This window comes from Hydra viridissima, unplaced genomic scaffold (assembly GCF_058129835.1).
Source record: "Hydra viridissima isolate aposymbiotic clone 2 unplaced genomic scaffold, HvirCarnegie_v1 scaffold_11, whole genome shotgun sequence".
In the NCBI taxonomy this organism is placed as follows: domain Eukaryota; kingdom Metazoa; phylum Cnidaria; class Hydrozoa; order Anthoathecata; family Hydridae; genus Hydra; species Hydra viridissima.
The window spans coordinates 4,663,965-4,687,255 of NW_028324310.1; the positions used below are offsets into that span (position 1 = coordinate 4,663,965).

General features: G+C 31.4%; 3 protein-coding genes and 1 pseudogene across 4 annotated transcripts; all 4 read right to left on the reverse strand.

Moving 5' to 3' along the window:
- Positions 1-801: 801 nt before the first annotated feature.
- On the reverse strand, positions 802-1,374 carry LOC149881816 (uncharacterized; annotated as a pseudogene).
- A 1,572-nt stretch (positions 1,375-2,946) lies between these two features.
- LOC149881817 (uncharacterized) lies at positions 2,947-6,486 on the reverse strand. The gene is made up of 2 exons (XM_090066142.1): positions 5,919-6,486; positions 2,947-5,793 (listed from the first exon to the last, which is right to left on the reverse strand). Exon 2 carries the CDS (start codon positions 4,074-4,076, stop codon positions 3,531-3,533), a length of 546 nt encoding a protein of 181 aa, XP_089922268.1. The 5' UTR covers positions 4,077-5,793; positions 5,919-6,486; the 3' UTR covers positions 2,947-3,530.
- Positions 6,487-9,195: 2,709 nt separating this feature from the next.
- On the reverse strand, positions 9,196-14,799 carry LOC145191180 (2-acylglycerol O-acyltransferase 2-A-like). The gene is made up of 4 exons (XM_090066106.1): positions 13,820-14,799; positions 13,357-13,579; positions 13,024-13,223; positions 9,196-9,577 (listed from the first exon to the last, which is right to left on the reverse strand). The coding sequence occupies exons 1-4, from the start codon at positions 14,256-14,258 to the stop codon at positions 9,423-9,425; spliced, it is 1,017 nt and encodes a 338-aa protein (XP_089922232.1). The 5' UTR covers positions 14,259-14,799; the 3' UTR covers positions 9,196-9,422.
- Positions 14,800-14,947: 148 nt separating this feature from the next.
- LOC145191181 (eukaryotic translation initiation factor 4E type 2-like) lies at positions 14,948-21,594 on the reverse strand. Of its 2 annotated transcripts, XM_090066134.1 has the most exons (11): positions 20,500-21,594; positions 20,339-20,372; positions 20,127-20,193; positions 19,584-19,625; positions 19,204-19,353; positions 18,559-18,663; positions 17,500-17,577; positions 16,164-16,238; positions 16,017-16,078; positions 15,289-15,363; positions 14,948-15,013 (listed from the first exon to the last, which is right to left on the reverse strand). In XM_090066134.1, exons 2-11 carry the CDS (start codon positions 20,359-20,361, stop codon positions 14,971-14,973), a joined length of 720 nt encoding a protein of 239 aa, XP_089922260.1. In that variant the 5' UTR covers positions 20,362-20,372; positions 20,500-21,594; the 3' UTR covers positions 14,948-14,970. The 2 variants fall into 2 exon arrangements, with proteins under 2 accessions (XP_089922260.1, XP_089922259.1); XM_090066133.1 differs by lacking the exon at positions 20,500-21,594 and having other exon boundaries at positions 20,339-20,490.
- Positions 21,595-23,291: the final 1,697 nt, after the last annotated feature.

Below are 23,291 nucleotides of genomic sequence, written 5' to 3' on the forward strand. Positions count from 1 at the left end.
CCTGACGAATGCGTGTCCACGTAATTTTTGGTGGCAGCATCGTGCGAAGTGGTTGGTTCTGCCAGGTTGATGATTTTGTGAGAGTTGAAATCCAAATCTGCAATGATGGTGCTGTTTCCATCTGTCCTGATATACAGTTCGCCTGAAATAGAGGTTGAATAAGGGTTGTATAAATAACGACCCAATTCTGATCTACCAAATTTGTCAATCATTTTTATATGTCTCAGATTTTATTTTTGGCTTCAGATTAGATCCGAAGGATCTTTGGTAGTCTACGACTTCTTACCACAAGGTGTTATTAATGCTTTGAAAGTCAAGGCCTTCATCCCATTTTTTCAGGACGTAAAGACACAAGTGACCGCAATAAGAGGTATTACCAAACTGCACTCTTTCGCTGTTGTAATAAACAGGACTCTTCAGATAGTCAACCAGTTCGACAAGAGGAGGTTGAGCATAAGAATCAAAACTGCATTTCTTATCACCGTCTTTGTACCAGCACACCCAATGAAATCCTCCAGTGCCAGAGTCTCCCGTATTCACAATGCCACATTCTTTTCTTCTCGGTTTTTTCGGCAATGTGTCTCTTTCAAAAACACCTCGAAAGTTTTTTATTTTCAGCTTCTTTGCTGCTTCAAGCAATTGAAAGTTGGTCAAAGCCTCGTTAGGCATAACAATTCCTTCGACGTTGATCATTTTTAAATTCGTGCAAAGTTTAAAAATTTCACAAGTGAAATTCCAGTGATTCAAAGAATCTTAAAAATCACTTGTGCGACATTGTCGCCATGGCGATGTAATCGGGATCTAAAAATTAGAAGCGTCGGCTCCGTTTTGCAACAGCAATTTGACCACTTCATCATGGTTGCGATTAGATGCCATGTCTAGCGGTGTTACTCGATGATCATTTTGCGCGTTCACATCAGCCCCGTGTTGCAACAACAATTCGACAGTTTTTAGACTACCGTTCATACTTGCCAAATGCAACGACGTGCATTTTTCGTAAGTTTGCGCGTTCACATCGGCCCCGTTTTCCAACAACAATTTGGAGACTGCAAGATCACCTTTTTGAGCTGCTATGGTCAGTGGTTTCCACATGCTGTTGCACTTTGTGTTAACGTCGGCTCCGTTTTGCAACAGCAATTTGACGACGGCGAGATGACCTTCGCGAGATGCAAAGTGTAACGGAGTCCATTTTTTATCGTTTTGCGCGTTCACATCGGCACCGTTTTCAATTAAAATTTTTACAGCCCCGGCATTACCGTTTTTAGATGTCAAATGAAGAGGCGTGCGTCAATTTTTGTCTCGCGCGTTGACATCGGCTCCGTTTTGCAGGAGGAATTGGACAATTTCGACACAACCGTTTTGATTCTCCATCATTTTATATGAAAAAAGATTTTCTTTAACTCATTTTTATTTTCCTCATCAGCTCTCCTTTTCGCAACAATCTTTTTTATTTTTTCCCACTTTGAACCCAACGTTTTGAATAACAGGATGATTATTAGGAAAAAATCTTCCATCTTTTATATGAAAATAAAATTTATTTAAACTCATTTTTATTTTTCCTCATCAGACTCCATTTCACCTAAATCCAAATCACCCATAATGCTTTGAACCAAAACAGGAGCATTTTTAGTGATGAAGAATTCTAGAAGCTTGACTTGAATCGACTCTACCTGTGATCCAATGAAAACGCCTTCAATTTTTAAAGACGCAATGGCAAAACACCTTTGACGAATATACTCCAATGGATCTGCCTTTACCATCTTTTTGTTCTCCCTTTTACTAAACAAGGAAGTGATGTTCTTTTCTTTTCTATACAGCTTTCCGAAAAAAATGGAAGATGAACTTTCTGACTTTTTCTTAAAAATGGATAAATCCTCTGTCATTATTTTTTTTGTTCTTCCTCCTTTTTTCAACAACGCTGTCTTAAGAATGACTTGCTCGCGAAGAAATTTTGTTATTTTTTCAGTCACCTCCATAAACTTTTCTTCTTCTGATCCCTTTTTATCGTCATGAGCAACAAAAGACATGGAATATCCAGTCAGCTCTTTTGTCTTTGGATCAAAACTCTCAAACACACCCAAAGAATACAAAATGAGGGTTCTTAAAATAAAAGGACCTTTTCCATTGTCATACTCGTAATACAAAGGAATCTTTTGATACTGAATTGGTCTTGTGGCTGCGTAAATCTCCCCAGCTATTAATTTACTCTCGTCAAAATTCTCAATCGTCACGAAATTCATCTTTTTTAATGGAAAAGAAATTTTTTTAGATCATTTCATGATCCGACACTTTGACTTGCTTCTTGACTTTATTTATTTTTCTTCTAGCATATTCAAACATATCCTCCAGCCGCATGCCACTTTTTTCAAAACGAATCCCTCCACACTTTATTTTCAACTCAAATTCTTCACATCGACGAATAATGGTGAAATCCAAATCATTTTCAAAGCTGTAAATCTTGTAATGGTACTTTTCTTCATAAGGCGAATAATAATACGACTCCTCGTAATCCTCCGTCTTAAGGTACTCATCTATAAAGGGCTGAAACAAAACCATCATCTTGCTCATTTTTTAATGAACCTGAAAATTTTTTTTGGAAAGGAAATGACCAATGTCGCTCGAAAGCAAACTGATCAATTCTTTATTGTCTACCCACGAATTAAACGAGTCTGGATACCCCAACCATTTGACCAATGATTTTTTATTAGTCTTTCAAACGATTTTTTCAATTCTGAATATATCCTGATGCGTCTTTTGCATCTCCTGCTCGTAAAAAGTGCCTTGAATATCTTCACCGTTAGCATCAGCGATTTTATACGTGGGAGGATCCGTATACTGAACTTTTGACACGGTAAAAACCTCTTCAGTCCATCTCGGTGTATACCCCTTTTCAAAATGAGACTTCTTTTTTGTGATTCGCACTTTGTCACCCATAGAAAATTTCGGTTTTTCTCTTTCTCTCTGTTTACCATTTAGGTTCATCCAGACCTTATTTTTATTCTTTTCATCACTGGCTTCCACTGGAGTCATTTTGATGGAAGAGTGCCTTGTGCAGTTGTAATTTTTCACCGTCTTATCTAATACGTCAATATATTTATTGGTATTGTTGGCTGAAAAATATTTAAACATTCTCTCTTTCATCGTTCTGTTCCATCGCTCAACTACACAGCTTTTTTCCTCGTTTTCAGTGGAATACAATTGTACACCCAACGCTTTCACATGCTTGTTGTAAAATTCTTTTCCTTTATCCACCCACAATTTGACGCATTTTCTTTCTTTGAAAATCTTTTTCAACGCTTCAGCTACTTCAAAGCCTGTTTTGCTTTTTAACGGAACGATCCATCCATACTTTGAAAACACGTCAATCACCATTAGCAAATATTTTACGCCGTTTATGAATTTTGAAAACGATTGCATGTCTACCAAATCGGAAGCCCATATCTCATCAATGTCGTTCACAATCACCCTTCTTCTTTTAAAATGACGAATAACCGGTTTATGAAGCTCCTCTGCAAGCTGATCCGTCCATTTCAGAGGCATTTTTTTTTTTTTTTAGATCTTTCAGATCCTACACCCAATCCAAATTTAGCTTTGGCTTTAATCACCGGCGTAATAAGCTTTCTCTCATTAATCTCTCTTTGAGTGGGGCTTGGAATGGAGTTCATTTCTTCAAGCATCATTTGATCTGCCACATTCCTGTTTTGTCGGTCGTTAAAATATTTATACGCCAAATCATGGTGATACGCTGCATTGTCAACTCTGACTACCGGCTTGCTCCAATCTTGATACATGTCCGTAGAAGTCAACCTCTTATCCAGGTTTGTGCCAGGCCCTGCAAAGTTCATCCCAGGAATATGCATTTCTCCTGGAAATTTTGCCCATGGAAGCTTGATTTTGCTCGACAGCTTATTAATCGATTCGACCAAGTCACCTCCTTTTGTTTCTTTAGCAATAAACTTGCATTTTGTCTTTCCGCAAGAGTCGCAAGTCCCTTTTAACATAGGTCTGTTGTTTTTTGTCATCTCATTTTTCAAGTGAATGGTTTCAGTTTCTCTTTTGCATTTAACGCAGTACATTTTAAATACAAGAAAAATATTTTTTTAGCTCATTAAAAATGGAAGTCATTGATTTGTCATGGAATATCGGAAAAACCAAAAGATACAACAACAAGCTTTTGCCAAGAAGCATTCGAGGAATCATCGTCGGAAAGTCCGGTTGCGGAAAAACAACCTTACTGCTCAATTTACTGCTTAGACCTGGATGGCTGGATTATAACCACTTGCAAGTCTTTGGCAAATCCCTTTTCCAACCCGAATGCAAAATACTCAAAAAAGCTTTTGAGAAGAAACTACCAAAAGAAGTCATTCTACAATTATTCAACATTCAAAGCCAAATTGAAAAGCTAAGCTCCAGTCTTGAAGCCGTCATTGAAGAAATATCAAAAGAATGGGACGGAGAAACAGACATGGAATGTCAATTTTTCGAAAGTGAAGAAGACGTGCCTGAACCTGAATCCTTAGACTCAACCAAAAACAATTTGATAATCTTTGACGATTTGCAACTCACTAAACAAAACAAATGCGAAAAATATTACATCCGAGGAAGACACTCCAACGTTGACTGCTTTTCCTCTCTCAAAACTTACTTACTCCTTACTCCCAAGACAAACCATCAGAGAAAATGCTAACTTTATTTGCCTCTTTCCTCAGGACGATAAAAATATCAACCACATTTATCAAGATCACGTTTCCAGCGACATGAAAAAAGAAGAATTTAAAAAGTTTTGCAAGTACTGCTGGTCTCAACCCCACGGATTTTCTGTTATCGACTTATCCTCCAAAAAAGACCATGGAAAATACAGAAGCGGGTTGGACGATTTTTATTTTCCAAACGTATAAAAAACATGTCTGGATTTTATTTGCTTGACAAATCTAAAAAAGATCTTCCCACCGTATCAAACAGCTCCATGAAAACATACTTTGAAAGACCCATCGAGCTGGATTTAAACAAACAGTACGAAATGGCTCTTGTTGGACTCGAAACCTATCGAAGCTACCCCAACATCACCTCTAAAAATAACGTTTTCAGATACAGTCCAAACGCTGGATCGAACAGCTACACCATCTACATTCAAGAAGGATCCTACGAAATCAACCAGCTCAACGAATACCTTCAAAATGAAATGCAAAAACAAACAGGAAGCTTGTACAGAGTAGACGGAGTCACCATTACAGCAAACGAGTCTTCGTTAAAAGCTGTATTAAAATTTGGAAAGCCTACAGCAACGACAAGATACTGGGTTGATTTCAACGTCAATAACAGCATAGGATCGCTCCTCGGATTCGATAGAAACGAATACACCTACGTCGAAAAAAAAGAAGACCCTGTTGACCCTAATAAAGTCACAAGCGTCATCGACACTTACGAGTCTGAAAATATCGTGAGAATTGAAGAAACTGCAGTGATCCGAGTCACCAACGACATTATCGGTTCGTCTTATTTAGACGGAAGAACAACAAACGACATTTACTTCTTTTACCCACAAGTTGAACCCGGAACCAAAATTGTTGAAAAACCTTTTCAGTTGATTTACCTTCCCATCGTTGTCAGCAAAATTTCAAGAATGGAAACACAAATCGTTGATCAAGATGATCACTTGATCGATTTTAGAGGAGAAGACATCATTGTCAGATACCACATCAGAGAAAAAATCTCATCCACTCTACACGATCTTTTCTCCGGAAGCGCTTTCAGTCGGTAAATTTCACTTGTGAAATCCACGGATTCAAGAATCTGAAAAAAAAATTTTCTACTCTATTAAAAATGTACCAAAAGATCAAACTCAACATTTCAAAAGGACAAGCTGACAAAATTAAAAAAGCGTTGCATGATAAAACTGCAACCAGCATAAAACTCACTCATCAAGACTTGAACGGTGAACATATTCTCGCTGTCACTAAAACCCAATTGAACAAAATTGCAAAAGCATACGACCACGGAAAAGGCATCACGCTCAAACTCAGCAAAAAACAACTCATGCACAACGCAAAAGTAGAAGGAGGATTCATCGGGGCTCTTTTACCTTTACTAGGAATGATCGGAAGTACCATCGCCACAAAAGTCGTCCCTGCTCTTGCCACTGGACTACTCTCTGGTGTTAGAGCCTCTGCCGGTTCTGCCATGGTCGAACTCAAACTCACGTTTTGAACGCTTTCCGTCGCCACCTTAATATTATACGCAAACTGGTCTAAAGATTTCACGGCGATTTCTAAACTTCCCGCATTCAAAATCGACAAAGTCAACTCGCTACCCATTTTAACCGTTTTAAACACCTTGCTCACATAACTCTCAACACCCACATGCAACGATTCCTCAAATTCAAACACGTACTCATCAAAACGATCTGCAAAAAGATCCACCTCAAACATTAAATTTATCGTTGTTTTTGTTCGCACACTAATCCCTTCTTTACTTATTCGCAAACACACCATCCTCATGTTATTGAACAAAAGATCAAACAACGCTTTCACTTCACCTGCACGCTTTGTTCTCGCTATAAACATTTTTTAAGAAAATATTTTTAAATCATTGCACATGTTAAGAAATTGAATAAAAAGGTAAGAAAAAGCGTCGAATATTAATTTTTATACTTCTTCTTGATAAGAATTTTAAAAACCCTATCCATGCGCTAGAATCCTTAAGTATAGGAAACTGGCTCATGCGCTAGAACCGGCATTTTACAGTAGTGACTTGTTTGAAGAGATTAAATATTTGCAAAATCATTATAAGGGAAACTACTCTCCAAGAAATATTTTAGACTTTATTTGTTTAAACAATTTGAATGCAGCTTTGGGAAACTTATTTGTCTCTCTCAGAATACTTTTAACTCTACCTGTATCTGTTGCAACAGCAGAGAGGAGCTTTTCCTAGATAAAATCAATCAAAACGTATATTCGCTCAACAATGACACAGGATAGAATGGATGGTCTGGCAATGCTATCAATAGAACAAGCAATTGCAAAAGAATTGGACTTAAAAGATATGATTAAATCATTTGCTATTACAAAAGCAAGAAAGGTTAAATTGTAAATAAATATTGAAAGTTCACCACGAATGTCCATAATACGATTTATTTTTATACGGGGGAGGGGAGGGCCAATTGAAAAATGGCCACAGGCGCCATATACCCTTGAGCCGGCCCTGTCAACATCAGCGTTATTTCTTAAAATATTAAGAATGTCTAGCTATATAAAATTAAACTTAAAACTTGGTTCTACAGTTGTTATCTTTAATAACTAAAAGGAAGTTGATGTGACTGGTTAGACGAGACCAAAAACGTCTGATGAATCCGACAGACTTTAATATAATTTATTTTCAATTGTTTAAAACAAAAGATTTGTAACAATACGCAACGAGCATGGTTCGCAAAAAAAAACTAAAGGTTGCACGTCCATCTCTTATAGGTCCATGCTTACGGCCTACTTGTCTGAATTATATCCAAGGGATTCTTCGTCCATGAAAAAGTCACACAACTGCCATTAGACGATGTAAATAAATAAGAGGATCATCGTCGATAAGTTGTTATACGGTCTCGATATTATGTGGCGTTTTTGTTGCGATTGGTGTTCCAGGACGGTCTTGGCCTTGATGCCCTTGATACCGGGTTTAAATCAATCAATCCGTCTCCATGTACGAAGGAGCGGTGTTTAGGTATGTTTAAATCAATTCGCCGTTGATATCCTTGACTAATATTCCCGGTTTATTGTAAACTAAAATGTATGCTCGATAAAGAGATTTTTCCTTTTTTTTAATAGAAAAAGTACTTTTAAAATTTCAAAATGAGGCATGATATGTTTATTTCAAAATGATGTATGATATGCTTATTTTGCGCATAATAAAATGCTCTACATCACATCAAAATACTTTGAGATAAATTTTTTTTCAACGAAAAATTATCATCACATCTGAAAACCTCTAAGTATTATTGATTTAAGAGATTTGATTGAATAAAATTATTTTACAAAACAATAGCTCTATTCATAATTTTGCAACGCACAAAACAATGGTTTACGGAGAAGAAGGTCACGTTAATCAATTAAAATGCTCAATTACTGACGATTGGGTTTAAATTTAGAAAAATGAGCTTAAATATAATGTACCATTTAATTGCAGTCATAAAAAAGTAAAACTGTTAATTTTTTTCTTTTATTTTTTTGTTTAATTTGTGTTAAAAATATTTCGTTATATATGGTTTTAGCATTTAAATATTTCGATCTATTAAATTGATCATGAATTCCATCGTGACGGAATCACCAATTTGAGCTTATAAATAAGCTCAAATCGGTGATTCCGTCACGATGGAATTCATGTGATTATTTTAAGCAGTACATGCGAAACATTTATCGTCTTTCGACCGTGTGTTGCGTCATTTATCGCGTATTCCCTCGTGTACTATGTCATTTATAGCGTATTCCTCGTGTACTACGTAATTTATAGGCGTCCCATGATTCAACCGAATCCTAATTTCAATTTAAAACTGAATATGAGAAATTTATTACACAACCGAAAATATTCACGAAAAAAATTAGAACCGAAATAATTTCAATCAAATTTTCGATCGAAATGTCATAAATGTATTTAGATCCGAAAAAATTTCGATCGAATCATTTATCGAAATGTTAAATAATTTTAGAACCGAAAAAACTTCGATCGAAAGTCATAAATGATTTTAGAACCGAAATTCATTGAAAAGGTTTACAATCGAAAGTTTACTGTCTACAAAGTTAAATGTGTTGATTTAAATTAGTTTTAGTGTTAACTAAAACTATCTTGTAAAAATCAATTTCTAATAAAGTTTTTAAATTAAATTAAATTAAAAAAAGAAAGGATTTTGTAATTCGATCCAAATTTTTTCGGTTGTAAAATTCGGTTCTAAAACTTTCGGCGCAAAGAGCATTTTGTAATTCGATCCTGCAATCAAAGTATACGGTTCTATATTGTTCGGTTATGAAATATTTCGGTGATATTTTCGAGGATAAATATTTTCGGCTCTATCATGTGACACGAATTTATAGATCTTTAAAATTATCTTGGAATTATAAAGTTTTATGTTAAAATTTAAAATGCTACTTTTTGTATACAAATTTATTGAAGTACTTCCAATCTAAAACTGAAAAAAAAAAAAAAAAAAAAATCTTTGATTTCGATTGCTTTCAGCATAAAAATTTTATATATTACATGTGGCAAATTTCTACTAAAAAGATTCGTTGTTAAAAAAAATGTTAACTCTACAAAAGGTAATACTTTCGATATAAATTTCAATAAATTAATAAACAAATAATATAAAACATAAAAACCTTCTCGGGTATCAGCAAGCATTTTAAGAATTATTGGTAATGTTCAATGGTTTTATACGTTGATTATCACACTATTTCTAAAGTAGCAGCCGGATAATCAGAATATATTTTCTTATGCCGATCAAATAGCTCTTTAAGGCGCTCAATATACAGTTGATGGAGCTTATCAACATCTGATTGTTGAGGATTGACGTTTTTTACAACACTTATTGGGGCGCCAACTAGAATAATGTAAAAAAAATAAATATCACTTGTTAGCCATCAAATTTGGTCATCGCATTTGTCATCAATACACATATTTGGGTGACCGGGAGAGAAGCCAGAGCAGGAACGGGGAGGGTTGTGTACAGGTATTGTTTGATCACGAGGATCTATTTAACAAATGCAAGTACTTTGTTTTTGGGTTACTTTAAGAGTTACATTTTTAAAAATAGTTATTCCATCATTTCACAATATAATATGTTAAATAAATGTAAATTATACTTGGTAATAACTGATAAAGCTATTTTATATCGTTGGGAATTTCACCGGAATTTTGAATTACCGGTGTAGCGTTTTTAATTTACTGCCATTAAAATTTTACTGCGCAGCAAAATTCCAACGTAAAAATTTTACTGCGCAGTAAAATTTCAACGTTGGAATTTTACTGCTATCGTTATTTTTTTACTGACTTTTTTAATATACAGTTTCTGGCGTTTATTTTTTTGGCGTTTTCAAGATGTACAAAAATATTAACTTTCATAATATCAGGAAATACTTGAATGACAAAAAGTTTCCTGAAGGTGTAAATGAGAGAGGAAAAAAGGCAAACTTTAAAAGGCAATGTAAAAACTTTGCAATCATAGACAACAAATTGATGTATTGCAAAAAAAATAAGGGAAAATGCATAGCTTTACATAAAAAAGTGAATCAAAATCTGGCCTGGAAAGTAAACTATCATTTAATGTATGCATTAAATAATTAAAGTTTCATTAAAAGAAAAATTGAAGTACCATTAGTTTTATAAAACATGTATATTTTTACCCGCCCCTCCCAAAAACTTTAACATCTCTTCTTTTCTTGATGACAGTAAAAAAATAACGAGCGCAGTAAATTTTTAACATTAAAATTTTACTGCGCAGTAAATTTTTAACGCTATAATTTTACTGCGCAGTAAAATTTCAACGGAGTAAAATATTAACATGACACCGGTTTTCGATAAATTTTTATCCCTTTACTGTTAATTACCGGTTTTTTACAGATATTTTAAAAAAGTTTTATAATATTGATAAAATGTCTTCCCTGAATGATGATCTATTGAGAATACCTAGGTGTTTCTTGTTTACAAAATTTTGAATTAATGTGTGAATTAAATTACGTGTGAGATAAATTAAAGATTAGTTTATTAATTCATTAATTAGTTAATGAATTAATAAACTAATCTCAGTTTGGGATGACTGAAAAGTATTGAAGAAAAAAATACGTTATTACCCTGTACTGAAAAAAGAAGCAGCTCACGATTTACATGGAAAGTACACGACTGTTGATAAATATACAAGTGTGAATAATCAAAGGTTACTAAATGTCAATACCCATCTGAAAGAAAAATCTTACAATTTAGGATTGACCATCTGAAAGAAAAATCTTACAATTTATAGATGGTAGTCCTCCATCTGAAGAGGCTAAAAAGTTATTTTCAAGAAAACTAGATGAATTTAGTCTAAATTGGAAACAAGTGGTTTGTCTCACAACAGATGGGGCATCTGTTATGATCAAACTTGCAAAGATGTTACCTTGTTCCCACCAATTTTGTTTAGCACATGAACTGCATTTGTAGAATTAGGTGAAGAGAGCAAGGACATGGAGGTAGAAGTGGATAAAGATATAGAGGAGGAAGAAAATGATGTGGATTTATATGTACCTTTTGTCCTAGAAGAGACTGGCTGGAATCCTAGAAATTTGGCTCAAGATATTCAAGTTCTTATATCCCAAGTCAGATACATTATGAGAAAATTTATGAGAAAATTTAGAAAATCTCTTGTAAAAACGATTTTCTTCAAGAAAAAATTCAAGAGAAGTATGGCAAAAAAACTCTCTCTTCTTATAGATGTGAAAGTAAGATGGAATAGCATGATTATAAGATTTCTCCAAGTTTTGGATATTGTTCAGTTTATTTCTAAAGAGATTGGAATAGACTTTGAGTTTACCAGCGATGAAATTGAACTTTTGAACAATATAGCTTTGATTCTTGAGCCATTAGAAATTGCCTTGAAAAACATTTGCAGCAAAGAAGCTACTTTACTTACTGCACAAGGAGCTTTCCGATTTATTATCAACAAGTTAGAGGATAATTTCTCCTATCTTACATGAAGCATTAAAGAAACTGTATTAAAAATATACAGAGAAAGACAACAGAGCAATTTGCTTGCTTTAATAAGATATTTGAAATCACCCAACTCAGGAAAAACAGATGATCTTCTATCAATTCTTTCAAAGTCTATGTTAGTGAAAATAACTAAATAAATACTACAGTAGCATGCAAAAGTTTATAAACAGCTAAAATTTTCAATTTTTTTTTATCTTTTTTTTTAACTTTTTGACTTTTCAGTGAAAATAAATGAAATTTTCAACAAGTGTTTCTATAACGTGATTACATAGTATAAACTACTCAAAAAAATGATATCTTGTAATGGATAGAGAAACTCAAGATTTATTGAAAACATAATTGTGCAAAAGTTTGTAAACAAATAAAAAAATTCAAAAAAGAGATACTATTTCTAATTCCTTCACAATTTTTCGTCACAGCACATTAGTATTTTGTTGAAGAGCCCCTAAACTTTATTATTGCTTAATAACAACAACGTATAGAGTCAACAAAGTTGATCAGAACATCTATGGAGATATTTGCCCAACAATCCGAAAGCACCTAGAACAAATCATTTTTATTGGTCGGTTTTTCGCCTTTCAATTGACAATCGAAATGTTCCCAAAGATGCTATTTTGGATTTAAATCTGGGTTTTGATAAGACAAGTCTGAAATAAGGATTTTTTTCAAATTGAAAAAATTTTAGATAGAATTTGCACAGTGCTTTAGATTGTTGTCTTGTTGGAAAATCCAACCATGAGGTATCTTTTCCTTTTCATGTAGCAGCATAACATTCTTGATATAATTTGATATAATTTACACTTCTTTTATTCAATTTTTCAGACTGTAAAAACTGGTAATTATATAAAAAACTGGTAAATTTTTACCAGTAAATTACCGGTTCACAACTATACTATTTTGGCAGAGGAATGTGAGATCATTTTTCATGAGATCATATTGCCACATGACAACTTTAATAAATGTCCTTGTTAAATTTGGATTCTTTTCACCTAAGGCCTTATTTTTTAATTAAAAATTGACTTAGAGTTTTAGTTAAATAAGGACTTATTTTTTAAATTATCTTAAATTCAATTCAAAATTAAAATATGGTCTTAAATAAATGTGAACCTAATTAAATATGGACCTGACTCAATCAAAAAGGAACCCAAACGAATAGGAAATATCAAACACAAAATATGGACTTAAGCAAATAGGTTGTAAATGCCCAATATGGACTTTACAGGTTTTAAGGTGTCACAAACCATCATTTTGGTCATCAAAAAAAAAGTTTAAAAAAAAAATTACCAAAATTTTAATACTAACCAACAGTAGTTATTCTCCTTCTAAAAGGAAGGATGCCAAAATTATATTGGAAGATTCCTCGCCCATAAAACACAACTGGTGCAAAAGTTAGCCATCTTCGAACATGTTCCTGTACCTTTCGTAATAAAGAACCATGTTGATTGCTGACTTGTTCATACAACTCATTCTCTCCAAAAGAATAGACTGGTACAAGTTGCGCACTACCACAAAAAACATCAAAATCCTTGTGTCATTTACTTGTGAGAGAGAAAAATTATAGTTAAGTGGCTCTGATCAAAATGCAGTGTGCATTTTGGTTAGAGCTTTTGATATTTATTAGGAAAAATAACTTACCCTGTCATTAAAGCCATACGGATAAACCCTTTTCTGCATTTCAGAGTCAATTTGCAAGAGCCAGGTCTGGCATCTAATGACTCTGCTGCTCCTCCTACAATAACCACAGCTGCATTTCCATTACCCATTGATCCACCGCAAATAAATTCAATGCTTTCCTTTGACACGTCACACATCCCAAGTCCGAGATAGATTTCCCGCACAAAAGGAAACCGGAGCATTACTAAAGGTGAAAAGATAGTGCACACTTGCTATTTGCAAATCATTTTAGTATAATCAATTATTTTTTGAGAATGATTTACAATTTTCTCCTTTAGATTTTATCGCAATTTTTGCATGGTTTTCCTACTTCATTTTTTGATGATATAAAATCAAGTTGCTTTAAATAAATTATTTCTTTCAAAACAAGTTAGTGTAGAGTTTTATAGCTAAGTGAGATTATAACATTAAAAGTTAGACTAACATTTTAAGGTCAATAACCGAGTCTTAATTCCAGGATAAAGCTTGCTAAAGTTGTTTCCATTGGTTGCAAAGTTTCCAAAAGCACCGGCAGTAATGATTCCATGTGGATGGTATCCAAAGATATAATTTTGTGATGGACTTAAATAAGCAGTCTTTACCAGATTGATTGGAAAATAAGAGCAAAAGTACTTCCATATGAACAAGTTTCTCAGCCACCAAATGGGTCGACCACCAAGTGATGAGCACTTTCTATCAAAAACAACCACTACTGCTGTATACAAAACTGAAATAATCCACCATTCTGAAAAAAAGATTGCGATCCAGACAAGTATACCACAGGTATGAGCTAAGAATGCTAAAAAAACACCAAGAAGAACAGCAACAGTTTCTATTCTCCTACGAAAAGGGATGATAAGAGGAGCAAACTTGAGCCATCCCATATCACATATCACATATAATCAAATATCACATATAATCAAATATCCATATAGAATTAAACTAAAAATCTAAAAATAAACTCTATAAATCAAAATTTAAGTTATAGTTTTCATAAGTTACACAAATTTTTAACTATTGACCACATCAAATAAACAACTATTAACAGCAAATAAATAAATAGATTATACAGAAACTCTTTTTGCTCAATATTTTTCAAATAACTTTTTTTCAAGTAAAAAAAGTAAATATTTACAACTCCAAAAAAGAAGATTAAAACAGTCGAATATTTGATTATCAACAATAAAACTTTATAACTATGTTTGAAAAAGAACAAAAAAAAAATTATCAATAACAAGAAAAGAGAAACAAGAAAAGAGATTTAAAAATCAACAGCATGATACACAAAACAACAAATATTATGGTACAATTCTAAAAAAATATTTTCTAAATTGTATTTCCTGAATAATAATTGTACAATTTATTTCTATTAGAATAATCTTTATATCTATAGCATCTATCCCATCTTTTAGCCTCCCCCTTCTCCACACACATCCCACACAATTAAATGATATTACATACTTATCTACTTCTCCAGCCCCTTTGCTCATTAAAAATTAGTGACCAAAAAAACAGGGACAATTAACTTAATTAAGACAGAGGTGGAAAGGTTCGAAAAAAAGAAAAGAAAAAGTAGCTGTATGATTTCTTTATATTTCACTTCACAAATACACTGGTGTTCCTGTAACTTGAATGATCACTGAAAAGAAACAAAAGAAATTCCTAAAATGCAATATTTTTTATTTTATGTATTTTTATTTTATGTATTCCTAAAATGTGACGTATTGAGTTAAAGCATAAATTAAAGCTCAAAGCTGTTTTTAAGTCTTTCAGGAAATCAAAAACTATTTAATATTTTTTTACCTGAATACTTTACATGAAAAAGTTTTTAAAAAGAATCCCGAATACTTTTGCATGCATTAATAACTGAAGAACTATTTAAAAATCCTGTTAAAAAAATCATTTTGAACTCACGTTAAACTAGCCATGTGTGCTTTATACTCCATTATAGTATTCTGTGGTAAATTTAAAACGCGTCGTAATGTGTCCCTAAAATTGTTAAAATTGTTTAGGAAACTATTTATAAAACTATTTTTTAAGACAAGCTAAATGTAAGTATTATGAAATATTTATACTTTAGTTATCAGGGATTTTTTCTTCTGGTTTTAAAGGGTAATTAAAGATAATACAATTGACTACAAGAAAAAAATAACAGAGAACTAAATTCCAAACAAACTCAGGACCTTGGCAATGTGATTCTGAGATAAAAAGTCTCATTTTTCAGAGATTAAATTTTGAACAAATCAAGCATAAGGGTCCGGCTGAAAGAATGAGATCCCAGTTAAAAGGGTTGAGTTTTTGGAACCTACTCAGATTCAGATTTAATTAGCACCTTGGAACATGATAAATAATTAATGGTTGCATTTTATTTACATATACAGGAGGACTACACCACCCACCCATGTCATACAAATTAATAAAGTTTTTAAAAGTATCCCTCTCATGCCAATCCCAATCATCATATTATCATTAACAGCTATTTTCTTTATATGAAACATATCTTATGAAAGTTTACACATAATGCAGTTGATCAAGAAATAAAGGAAAAATCTGTAGCAAAGCGGACATACATTCAAGTATGAAATAAGTTATTAAATAGTGATAACATATTACTTTATGTTATCACTATTTACAAAAAATACCTTATTCTAGAAGTTGTAGCTTGGTCACTAGCATTTCTGTTCCATATTGAAATAATGTCTTCCTATTAACAGTTTGATATAAATATTAAGAAAAGTGCAAACAAACAAATTCCATGTGAGATTTAACAGAGAACTATTTAAAAAAACCTGATATCGAATTGAGACAACAGCACCACAGATTTCTTGTCCAACCATAAATTGCTCACCCAACATTGCAAGTATCTCAGAAAAAAATTTTTTTTTTAAACTAATAGGAAAAATATAAAAAAACATAAAAATATAGAAAGTATAAAAATACAAAATAAAAAAGCCAAAAAAAAAACACAAAAAATTATGCAGTAATAATGGTTGAACACCATTAAATTCAGCATCCTTTAATCATTAATTACTCAAAAACTACTTAACAGATTTTTCTAATTTTTTTGCAGAAGGAATCTAATGTGCTGTTGTTTGATTAAATTGGTGTTAAGTATTGCAATCATTGTAACATATTACATTGTTATGATTGTTATTGGGTTTAAATGAGTAAACAAATATTAAATTGAGAAAAAACTTTTCTTCTAAATACTTTGTTGTCACAAGTTGACATTTCAAAACTTGCTGATGTTGCTCAATCTTCAGTTGGATTTATTTTGCAGCAATATAAAGAGACTTGATCTATTAAATGCAGCCAAGCTTTTATAGAAAAAGTATTTAAATCTGAAGAATATAAAGCATATCATAAAAAGAGAACTTCAAAGCAATCATTGGAGAAATTAAAGCAATTCATCATTTGAAAAATTTATATAAAACTTAAGCTGAGAAAATTTGTACATAATTTGAAGACAATGAAACCTATTGCAAAAAAGACTTTTCACAATTGTCAGGCCAACAGTATTTTTATCAGTTAAAAGTTAGTTACCACCAAATCCAATTTTCAAACTGAAAGATTTGCTCCCAAGTTTCTTGTATGGCAAGCAATTTAATCCTGTGGTTTGAAAAGTACACCATACATTACTTGTAAAACTTTGAGCTTAGATTTGTATATAGAGGAATATTCAAAGAAAAACTTTTACTATTCATTAAAAAGCATGATATACACATAATATTTTGGCTACTTTCCACTACTCCAAGAAGTCTCTAGTATAGTATGATTAAAAATGGCTTCAAATTGGTCAAAAAGTTATTGGTTAATTATAAAAAGAATCCTATTTAAAAGCAAGAAATTAGCTTCAAATGAAAAAGATTTTAAGAAAAAGTGGATTCAAACTTCAGAAAAAGTAACTCAAAGCAAGATCTAGGAAATGATGTCAAGTACTCACAAAAATATAAAATTTTTACCTATTAAAACAAATATTTTAGTTAGCTTAATTGCTTAAAAAATTACAAAATTTATTAAGTAGTTTTTTTAGTAATTAACAATTAAAGGATGCTGAATTTCATTGTGTTCAACTGATATTATAGACAAAATGTTATATAAAAAAAAAATGGTTCGCATATTCACCAGGTTTTCCCAACAACGTGATGCAAGTCCTTTCTTCAGCCTAACAATCCATTTGCCACCATTTTTGTTTGCTTTATCCTTAAAAAAGACATTTTTAATTACAAAAATAATTTAAGTCAATATAAATTAATTTACATTTAATATAAATTTGTGCTTAAATTAGCAGAAAGTAAACTTGTATACATATATAAACTAAATATTTGCATGGTTCTATACATATCATGCATGTATATATGCAATAGTTTCAGACAAAATATAAAATTAAACCAAATTGTTTATTATTGTGAATTTAGACCATCCTAAAATGTATATAGCTAAAATCTTTTTTTATGCTACTGTGTAAAGTTTCTTTAAAATTGGCAAAGATTTAATGCATTTGTACATGTAGAGCAGAACACTCTACACCAATAAGATGAGTAAAAACTTTTATAAATGAAGAATCAGAATCTAATGTCATCATCAAAAGAGCGTAAATGTTGGGCTAAAACAAAGGATTTGTATAACAGCAAGTGAGTATACAGAGACTTATTTCAAAGATGCGTTAAAAAAATACCCCAAGGTAAAACAAACATCAGCAGTATTTAAAGGGCATGTTACAACCAAACATACAACTAACTTGCAATGATTTGTGTGCTTCCTAAAACTTCAATAAGCTCTGTTAGAAGAAAATATTTTACAATAGTGGATGGTGGAACTACTGCAATTCTTTCTTCATCCTCTAATCTCTAAGAGTTAGCCTATAGGTAATTTCCTACTAGTTTCAATAAAGTTTGTGGATGTTAATAAATAATATATCAGGACAATACTAGTTGCAGCCAATTGTATTTCCTAGAGGCATGCTTAGCTGTACAAGCTGTTTCCAATGAAATTCCAATTAAGTTAAAAATTCCAATTCACAAAGTAACTAATACCTTTAGTAGCTACTAAGTTGACATGACTGATATAGTAAATATAGTTTTTAGTTGCCTGTTCTATTTCTTAAATATGAGATGTGCATTTTAAATCTATAACACACTGTATATAAATAAGGTAAAAATTATAATTAATAATTCTAATAACCTCCCACATAGGTCTGATACCATATTTAAAAAGATGGATATCACTGTGTCCAGTTAATTCTCCAGGGCGAACCATGTGTAAATAGTATGCCCAAAACTGTTCAACCTAAATGTAAAAAATTAGGGTAAAATAATCAAAACTTATACAATATTAGATGTTCATGCATATTATACATAACTAAATGAAAAAAAAAATCGACTTTTAGTCAACTTAGTCGATTTTAAAAATATATTAGTCGATTTCGGTTGACTTTGAAAAATGCATTAATCGATTTAGTCGACAGTCGAATAATTTCAAAGTTGTAACAACACTAAAAATAATACTTTAAAATCTTCTGAAATTCTCCTGCAGATAGATCATGACAAAGTTTAAGTGCAAAGTAACATTTTCACCCAACTTTACTGGCGCTTTATATTTTAGTGGACCGGCAAAGTCAACACCTGCAACAGTAAATGGTTCGATATCTTCAGTTCCAAAGCGTGGTAATATTGCTCTAGTTAGCGGTAGCAGCGGTTTTACTTTATATCTCTTACACTAAATGCATCCACGAATGACCTTTTTAACGCTAACTCTCAATTTGGTATCCAAAATCTGAAACTTTAGATGTGTAAAGCTAATTTAATTGAGAAAAAGAATTGAACTTACTGATGAGAATGCTCCAATCAGTTTAATACTATCTTCATACTTTTGAGTAACTGGTTGTTTGCCATGGCTCTTACGTGAGAACCATAAACAGTAACAATCCTGTAGACGATGTTCACCTTTTTCAACAACTGGTTCGTCTGGGAAGTTATACTAGATAAAATCAATTTAAGAAATTTATAGAAATCTTACTTTCAAAGTATATATTAAAAAAATGCAAAACACAAATCACACCTTTTTAAATAAACTTTAATCTAAATTTTTAGTTTTATTTACTCTAATTCAAATAATTTTATTCATTTATTTATTTTTTTAACTTTATAAACTTTCAGTGTAAAAATATTTATTAAAGAAACTGTTTTATGATCATAGAAACAAACTACCTTATTTGTTTCTTCTTTTGAGGCAGACTCATCTGACACTACCTAAATACATTAAAACATTTTGTCTTTGAAAAACCAGTGATATGACTTTATACAAATTGCTTTTTAACTTTTATGTTAACCATGTTAAGTTTATTAACAACCATAGCAATTGAGACCAGATGTTTTGTGTATGGTTACAATCACACAAAAAACAAGAACTTTATGGTTGTAGTCACCAGAATTTGGACATAAGTTAGTAAGGAGTATACACACATTATTACGGATCACTTTTATTAGTATTAGCTGTTATTAATTGTTAATGAAATTTTTCTATGAAGTTGTAGTGCAGTGTTCAAAAAATATATATAATAGAATTTTTTTGTCACAATAAGATTTACCCCATTGAACACTATGAAAACACTATGAAAACATTATGAAAACACTATGAAAAACTTGCAATTTTAATATGAAACAATTATGTTGGTACAAAACCAATGAAGTTGTTGTTTCATATAAAGACTTGTATGGATTTAGGGAAAATTAAAAATGTATTTGCTAAACCTCTCCATTTTCAATTGCTTCTTCATCTGATTTTGAGCTGCTATCATTACTATCTTCACGTGCTAATCTATATATATATATATATATATATAATATATATATATATATATATATATATATATATATATATATATATATATATATATATATATATATATATATAATATCACACATATTATCACAAAGTATGGATTGTAAACAAAAATACATACGCCTCAAATTTATTTGTTGCCATTGAGTGAACTACTATGAAAGAATATTTGAAGAATTTTACTTATATGATCATACAACTAAAAATTAGGCTTTAATAAAGTAGAAAACCAATATATACATATATAGATATGCAACAATTTTTAAAAGTGAATAGTATTACCAATAAGCCCACATTTTATAACTTGATAATCGAAACTTAAAGATAAGCTAAAAGTAGGTTTAACTTTTGATATTTCTTTTTCTATCACTAATTCAAATTGTATTCAAGTTTAGGAGTTACAAAATACTCATAAATAATTTTGAACAAAAATCAATAAATATTTGACAAAATTTTGTAATTTTACCAACAGTGCAAGCCTAAATTAGTTTTTTAATTATAATAGTATAAAAGCGTCAAAAACTATTTTAATACAAAACATTGCTAAAAAAGAGTATAGTAAAGCAAGTATTTAGGTAATACAAAAAAAATCGTAAAACTAAGAAATGGTTTAACAAAACTATTTTTACTTGTCATTTGTTAAGGATTTAAAATGAATAAACTTTAGGTTTTAATGAAAAAAAATACTGTGTAGTTTTTTATTAGAAATATAAAAATGCAATTAAGGTATGCTTAGTAAACTACATGTACTCATAGTAAGGTTTGCTTCTGACTACTAATGCAATAAATTTTATTAAAAGATATCGATGTACATTTACACTTAAGAGAGTATACTTTAAGTAGTTATTGCTTAATATGTCAATACTTATACAAATGGTAACCTTGGAATTACAAGACTCTATATTTTAATATCAGTTTGGAGAGAAAAGTTGAAAATTACTTAAAAAGTAATGCCTACTTTTAGAATATGAATAACTTTTTAAATTATTATAGTTTTTAAAAAGTAAATCACTTTTCAAAAGAGATTTATACTTTCAAAGTAATCATTACTTTTAAAATAAATGAAAACATTTGCCTAATATATACTTTTTAAAAATACCATATTATATTTGGCATTTACTTTTCTGTAAATTTATTTGTATTATTTTTCTAACTTTTGTTTGTTTGTTTTGTTTTTTTATGTAAGAGTCTGATTTGCTTTAGAGCATTCGCTTCACGCTTGAAAGTACGTTGAGGTAAATATCTCAATCAATCTAGCTGATTAGCCGGTAGTGGTAATAAGGATAGAACATTTTAGCATTTTATATAGTCGTCATTTTAATTAGTAATCTAGATGGAAGTTTGTAAAGCCATCTAGTCAAAAAAATCCTTCTAACGAAACCGCATCTTAATATACACATTAACTGTGTAAATGAAAGGGTGATGCGGTTTCGGCATCTTTTTAAAATGAGTGATGTGCTCATACGGCGTTTAATATCTGGGTTTTCTGCCGTTTTTATATGTATTATTGATTTCCCAGACAATTTATGGTAAAGAGTTATTGATCTCCAGGGGATAATTTGGTTTTTTTTCTATCCGGTAGAGTTTTCGGGGTTGTTTTTCGTCATTATCATCGTGATTGACAGTCAGAAATTAGATACGTTATAAAAGATTTAACTGTAGAAAATTACGTTGGCTGGCGAGATTTTCTGTGTTGAATTTAGTGTTATTCTACAGTATTAAGAAAAAGTTAACAACCGCTAAATAAAAAAATATATTTTTTTCAAATAAATTTAATTAATTTTTATTCTAAAGATAATAAAATAGTCTCTTTTTTTTTCAAACATATCAAATAGAACATGAGAAAAAAGAAAACTTTTTTTTTTTTGAAAATTAGTTAATAGAACCTATAAAAATAAGGATTAAATATTATGTGTTAATTCTTTTTGATATTTTTTTTTGTAAAAAAGTTAAGAACCACAAAGAATTTTCGGTGCTAAATGCGGCGGAAACGTCTTTTTTAATTTATTTTTTACCTTTTTTGTTTAAATATTCTATTAATCACCTGAGTCATTACCAAAAAACCAATAAAAGTATTTGAAAAAAAATAATTTCTTTAAAATACTTTTAAAAAATTAATTTCAAACAAAAAAAATTCTTTTCTTTTGAAAAAAATGAGTAAAAAAGCTATTACTAATCAAGATCGTGTAAAAGTGGTGCATTTTCAACAGGAAGGTAAATCCGCTCGTGAAAAATGATAAATCAATCACATAGTTTGGTGTTAACAATCATCAAAGGATTCAAAGAGACGAAATCTTACGTTAATCGCCATCGTTCTAGAAGACTGCGTTTGAAAACGGCCTATGATAATCGCCTTTTAATCAGGTTGGCAATGAAAAATTGAACCATGCCGAGGCATGAATTAAGAAGGGAACGAAAGCTTTCAAATGGACGTCAAGCATCAGCATCACTTGTGCGTTGGAAACTATTAGCTAACAATATGTTATGGTTAAAAGCTGTTCTAAAACAGCGTCTTACCAAACAACATATAAAAAAGCGAAAAGAATTTTGCCAAAGCGTCAAAGAATGGTCTAAACAAAAATGGAGGACAGTAATGTTCAATGATGAGATGAATATCGAGGTTGATAACCGAAAAATCCGAATTATGATTCGCAGGCAGCCTTCAGAAAAATATAATCTCGATTGTATATTTCAATGAACAAAACAAGGTAGCGGGTTGGTTGGAATATGGTGCTGCATAACATATTATGATCTCGGTAGGTTTAAATTATTTGATAGTCGACTCAACTCTATTTATTACGTCGATATTTTAAATAACAACTTGTTACCGTCAATTGATGCACTTGAGCAAAGCGTTCCGTTCATTTTTTAGCAAAACAATGCACCACGTCACAGGGCTAAAATTGTTTCTGAATGGTTCGAAAGCAAAAATATTGAGCGTCTAACTTAGCCACTAAATAGCCCAGATCTAAATTGCATTGAAAATCTTTGGAGTTGGCTTGATAAAGAAATTGCCAAGAAAGCACCAAGGAGCCTTGTGGAGTTGCGCAATATTTTACCAGCAATACTTGGAA

Bases quoted from the DNA above. Each gene is read 5' to 3' on its own strand.
- LOC149881817 (XM_090066142.1), bottom strand. From the start codon at position 4,076: ATGTACTGCGTTAAATGCAAAAGAGAAACTGAAACCATTCACTTGAAA.
- LOC145191181 (XM_090066134.1), bottom strand. From the start codon at position 20,361: ATGGCAACAAATAAATTTGAGGC. The intron at 20,194-20,338 runs GTATGTATTTTT...ATATATATATAG, and splicing joins GCAACAAATAAATTTGAGGC to ATTAGCACGTGAAGATAGTA. The intron at 15,364-16,016 runs GTATTTTTTGTA...TAACAATTTTAG, and splicing joins GCTACAACTTCTAGAATAAG to GGACACATTACGACGCGTTT.
- LOC145191180 (XM_090066106.1), bottom strand. From the start codon at position 14,258: ATGGGATGGCTCAAGTTTGCTCCTCTTATCATCCCTTTTCGTAGGAGA. The intron at 13,580-13,819 runs GTTAGTCTAACT...TTTCACCTTTAG, and splicing joins TCGGTTATTGACCTTAAAAT to TAATGCTCCGGTTTCCTTTT. The intron at 13,224-13,356 runs GTAAGTTATTTT...TTTTTGTGGTAG, and splicing joins CGTATGGCTTTAATGACAGG to TGCGCAACTTGTACCAGTCT.